This window comes from Vigna unguiculata, chromosome 11, assembly GCF_004118075.2.
Source record: "Vigna unguiculata cultivar IT97K-499-35 chromosome 11, ASM411807v1, whole genome shotgun sequence".
Lineage (NCBI taxonomy): Eukaryota > Viridiplantae > Streptophyta > Magnoliopsida > Fabales > Fabaceae > Vigna > Vigna unguiculata.
In genome coordinates this window covers 15,058,982-15,063,874 of record NC_040289.1, presented here as the reverse complement: position 1 = coordinate 15,063,874, position 4,893 = coordinate 15,058,982, and the positions used below count along the sequence as shown (strand labels likewise).

General features: G+C 43.2%; 1 protein-coding gene across 1 annotated transcript; it reads left to right on the top strand.

Moving 5' to 3' along the window:
* Positions 1-3,272: 3,272 nt before the first annotated feature.
* LOC114170204 lies at positions 3,273-4,539 on the top strand. The gene is made up of 4 exons (XM_028055690.1): positions 3,273-3,655; positions 3,759-3,843; positions 3,892-3,978; positions 4,093-4,539. The coding sequence occupies exons 1-4, from the start codon at positions 3,273-3,275 to the stop codon at positions 4,537-4,539; spliced, it is 1,002 nt and encodes a 333-aa protein (XP_027911491.1).
* The last annotated feature ends 354 nt before the right edge of the window (positions 4,540-4,893 follow it).

Genomic DNA, 4,893 nt, shown 5'->3' with positions numbered 1-4,893 from the left:
AAGTGTTAACTCATGTAGCGTTTCGTTATGTATTGGACATGTGGTGTGCATTTGATGTTACGATTATTTAAGCTTATAAATAATGGAAATTGTAAGCCCTTTTATTTTTTGTCCTAAAACTTTAGGTCTATCCTTAATTATTGGGCCTAAGGCTGGCTCATAGGGTACCCAAGACCCCCCTTACAGCCACTTGTTTCCTTTCATTATGTACTTTGCCAAAAACAACTCCTTCATTCACTCTCTTTTTCTCTCCAACAAAGGTCTACTAGGGTTTGGCTTTCATTCTTCGTTGAGCTAGTAAACTCCATTTTTATTCCACGTAAGTTGGTCCTTAACCCATAGCTTCTCTTTTCTAGATTTGTTTTTGTGATTCCAGCTAGGGTTCATCTTGGTAACCTCGTCTTCAATATGTGCCAGTATTTCCATCTCACGAATCTGCTCTTGGAGTTGTAGTGCTCATGTGTTGAGTGCTTGTGTCTTTTGCTAGCAGTTTTCAAGGTAAGGGAAGCTAGGGTTCACATGTTTTTACTATATTCTGCCTGTTTTAGCTTTGCCTCGTGTTTATATGGCTTGTGTGCTACTGTGGTTGCATGCAATACTTTGAATTTCTTTTTGGTATGAAATGTATGTTGGATGTGTGTTTGAACAGTGGCGAGAATTGGTATTTCGGCCCAAGCGAGTTTGTAGTACCTTACCCTGGTTTCTATTCGAGCTTTCGCTCAGGCGGAGAGCTTTTGTTTTGAGCGATGAAGCATCTCGCTCAGGTGAGAGCGTCTTGCCTAAGCGAGAACTCATGGGAGCTTGAGGTGTTTCGCTTCAGTTGTAGCTCAGGCGAGAGACCTCACCTTTGGACGAAGAGGAATCTCACTCAAGCGAGGAGGTCTCGCCTAAGCGAGAACTCGCGAAACCTACAGGGCTCTCTGTTGGCAGTCTCGCCTAAGCGAGAGCCTGTAGCTTGAGTGAAAGACCCCTTTCGCCTGAGCAAAGGCCTATGGCTTGAGCGAGACCGGTGCAAGAACTTGCTATATGATGTGATCCCAACAAAGCTTATAGCTTGGGCCAACGCCTAGGCCCAAATCATGTTCAAATCCTAATCCATGGCCCACATGTATCTCAATCCTAAAGCCCACCAAGAGGCCTAATAAAAAGTGGCATGCTAAAAAAGATCCAAAATGACTTCATCCAAGATGGCCCAAACCCACATGGGTTTCTCACACTCTTCACATGGGCCAAAGAAGATGTGAAGATTTGAAGAGGTGTATCAAAGAGCAGTAGAATAACAATAAGATTGGCCCATTGTTTAGGCCTTGTTTTCTAGAATAATAAGTCAAACAATGTGTAGTTGAATTCATAAAATTGGGCTTGACTAAGCCCAATAGGAGATTTGGCCATGAGCTACCAAAGGTCAAAGGTGGAATAAGTGGAAGTCAACATTCCTTCCTACACCTCATGGATCCAATGCATCCAAGGGCTAGTAATGCTTCCTCCTTTTTCCAAGGTATCATCCAATGGCCATGAGCCATGCTCCTTCTCCAAGCCATCTTCCACGACCAAGATTGAATGCCTTTCTCATCCAAGGGCTAAGAGTGCTTATATGTGTATGCTTTCATATAAAAGCCTAAATTTTAGGCTATTGTAATCACTATTGAAATTTCTAATAGAATATTTGTGTTGAGATCACTCCACTCTTCTATTATTTTGAGAGCACCTAAGCTAGAGGTTTACAACATTTCCTTTAGCCACCTTCCACTAGTCTAGTTTCTAGTCTAGTTCTCATTTCCCCACTCCAAATTTCGTTGCTACAAGAGCCTTAAACACTTGTCTCCATGCCATTTTCCGCTGCTTATGGAGTTCTTACCAGCCGCCACACATTGGAGCTCCATCACTATATGGTTTTTCTCTTTCATGTTTTTGGTTGTTGGTTGTATGATTGGTTGGATTACCCTATTTAAAGCATGAAATATGTGAATATGCATGTAATATCTGATTGTATTTGATTGTAATTGATGGGCTTGGTATGAATAAGTTTATGAATCATGATTGTTTGGATATTGGCATGAGGTTGTTATGCATGATAAATCTATGGTTAGTTGGTTAGACATGGCTATGGTATGCGTTGGACGTAATTCCATGAATCTCTTGGTGAGATCTCATGGTGGTGCCTTATGTGATGGATGTAATCCCATGAACCTCTTGGTGAGATCTCATGGTGGTGCCTTATGTGATGGATGTAATCCCATGAACCTCTTGGTGAGATCTCATGGTGGTGCCTTATGTGATGGACGTAATTCCATGAACCTCTTACTAAGCTTTCGTGGTGGTGCCTTATGTATATAATCAAGTAAGGATTCAAGTAAGGATTGCATCCTTAAACTCTAAAGAGTTTGTTAGTCTCACGTAGAGCGGACTGACTCAAGTGGTGAGATAGCAAGAGGTCTTAGTTTGTGGCTGGATAATGGCCTTAGATGTTTGAAGGCTAACCTTGTGCGTGTAGGGTGAAACCCATTGGCAATGGCCCTGCAAGGGTTGATATTGGACTCATGTTGTGAAGGACCTTTATTATATTGTAATCTCTTGCTCTATTAGTAAGCTTTTGGTCATCTGTCAGAACTCTTGTATTTTGTTCCTAACATCATGTATTGCCTTTGCTTATCTTCTGGTATATTTGGATGACTATAATATCCTTTATACTTTAAGTCTTGTGCCCCTTTGGATATTATGATTTATGCGACCTTCCATTTATGGTATCATAGCGGTCGTTCCTTAGAGTCTGTGGACTTGTGTGCTTGCTTCATTTTCGTTGTGTCTTCCTAGTGTTTGTTAGCTAAGTTCCTAGTTTGACAAGTTTGACTGATGGTTCCTTCTGTGTGTCCAGTGATATGACACTCCTTCGCATAAATCCTCAACCTCCTCGGGGTGATGCACCAGATATCGCAAGGGCAATAGAGGCTATGGTGGCAGCCTTAACCTAGGAAAGTAAAGCTATGGTGCAGCAGCATGAGGCTTCCATGCAGCGTCAAGAACCATACATGGAGCAGCAAAAGTTTGTTATGTAGTAGATGAAGGCTGCAAGGTTGGCTTCTGAGGCTGCTCAGAGGCAACACATGGAGGCCCTCCGATAGTTAGAGGAGAGCAGGACCGCTGCCCCTGTCTACGGCCCTGAACCACGACCTCCCCAGCTGTATTGGAGCTTGGAGGATTTTTTGAAGCATCACCTGGGCAAGTTCAATGGTAAAACCAGTCCTAATGTCGCAGACTAGTGGTTGAAGGACATGGAGAGGATCTTTAATGCTAAGATGTGTCGGGAGGAGAGAAAACTTGCCTTCGCAGTGTACATGCTCACTAGAGAGGCAAAGCATTGGTGGGCTAGCATGAAGTCTATTATGCAAGAGAAGCAGGAGCCAGTCACATGGGAAGCATTTAGGAGGAAGTTCCTCTTCGAGTACTTTCGTGATAGCGTGACATATGCTAAGGAGGTGGAGTTACTCCAACTGACCCATGGGAACAAGTCCGTGGCAGAATATGCAGAGAGGTTCAAACACCTCGGGCGCTTCTACACCATGCCCTTAGATGAGGTTTGGAGGTGTATTAAAAGTGGAAGCAGTGATAAAGTGGGAACGTCCCAAGTCAGCAGCAAAGATCAGAAGCTTCGTGGGTTTAGCTGGCTACTATAGGAGATTTATAAAAGGATCCTCCAAAATAGTGGCGCCTCTGACACAGCTTACTAGGAAGGACCAACATTTTGCTTGGACTGATAGGTGTGAAGAAAGCTTTCAAGAGCTTAAGAAAAGGCTGACAAGTGCTCCAATGTTAGTTATCCCTGATGTTGGTAAACCCTGTGAGGTTTACTATGATGCCTCTCATCAGAGTCTCATCTGTGTGCTAATGTAGGGGAATAAGGCGGTGACGTATGATTCGAGGCAGCTTAAGGTGCATGAGAAGAACTACCCCACCCATGACATGAAGACGGCAACACTGGTGTTTGCCTTAAATATGTGGAGGCATTATCTCTATGGTGACCAGTTTCGCATATTAAGTGATCACAAGAGCCTCAAGTATCTGTTTGATCAGAAAGAACTGAACATGAGGTAGAGGAGGTGGATAAAGTTCTTAAAGGACTATGATTTCGAAATCCTATATCATCTGGGAAAGGCGAATGTGGTGGCAGATGCTTTGAGCAAGAAGACAGTGCATGCAGCACACCTTATGATTAAGGAGTTGGAGTTGCTAGAGAGATTCAAAGACATGAAGCTACAAGTTGAATTGGTATCAGAGTTCATTAGGTGTAGTGCGTTGGCTATATCTAGTGACTTTTTGAACTTAGTCAATGAAAAGCAGTTGGTGGATGCCAATTTGAAAGGAGTGAGAGAATTGCTTGGATCAGATGAAGCGAAAAAGTTTGCCTTGGGTAGTGACAATGTACTTAGATTCAGAGGCAGGGTGTGTGTACCTGAAGATGCTAAGGTGAAGAGATTGATCCTTAAGGAAGGACACAAGAGTCGTCTCAGTTTGCATCCTGGTATGACTAAGATGTACTAGGATCTCAAGGAGACCTTTTGGTGGAAGGGCATGAAGAAAGATGTGGCTTAGTTTGTATCCGCCTGTTTGACATGTCAAAAGGTGAAGGTAGAGCATCAGAGGCCCGGGGGAACTCTACAACCTTTAGATATACTGGTGTGGAAATGGGATAGCATGGCTATGGATTTTGTGACCCATTTGCCACGAACCTCTAGAGGTCACAACACGATCTAGGTTGTGGTGGAGCGATTGACCAAGAGTGCTCATTTCTTCGCAATGAACTTGAGGATGTCTATGGCCAATTTGGCTCACTTGTACATGAAGTAAATAATGAGATTGCATGGGGTACCGTCGGGCATAGTTTCAAATAAAGAT

Bases quoted from the DNA above. Each gene is read 5' to 3' on its own strand.
- LOC114170204 (XM_028055690.1), top strand. From the start codon at position 3,273: ATGGAGAGGATCTTTAATGCTAAGATGTGTCGGGAGGAGAGAAAACTT. The intron at 3,656-3,758 runs GTTTAGCTGGCT...TTGGACTGATAG, and splicing joins AAAGATCAGAAGCTTCGTGG to GTGTGAAGAAAGCTTTCAAG. The intron at 3,979-4,092 runs GTGTTTGCCTTA...AACATGAGGTAG, and splicing joins ACATGAAGACGGCAACACTG to AGGAGGTGGATAAAGTTCTT.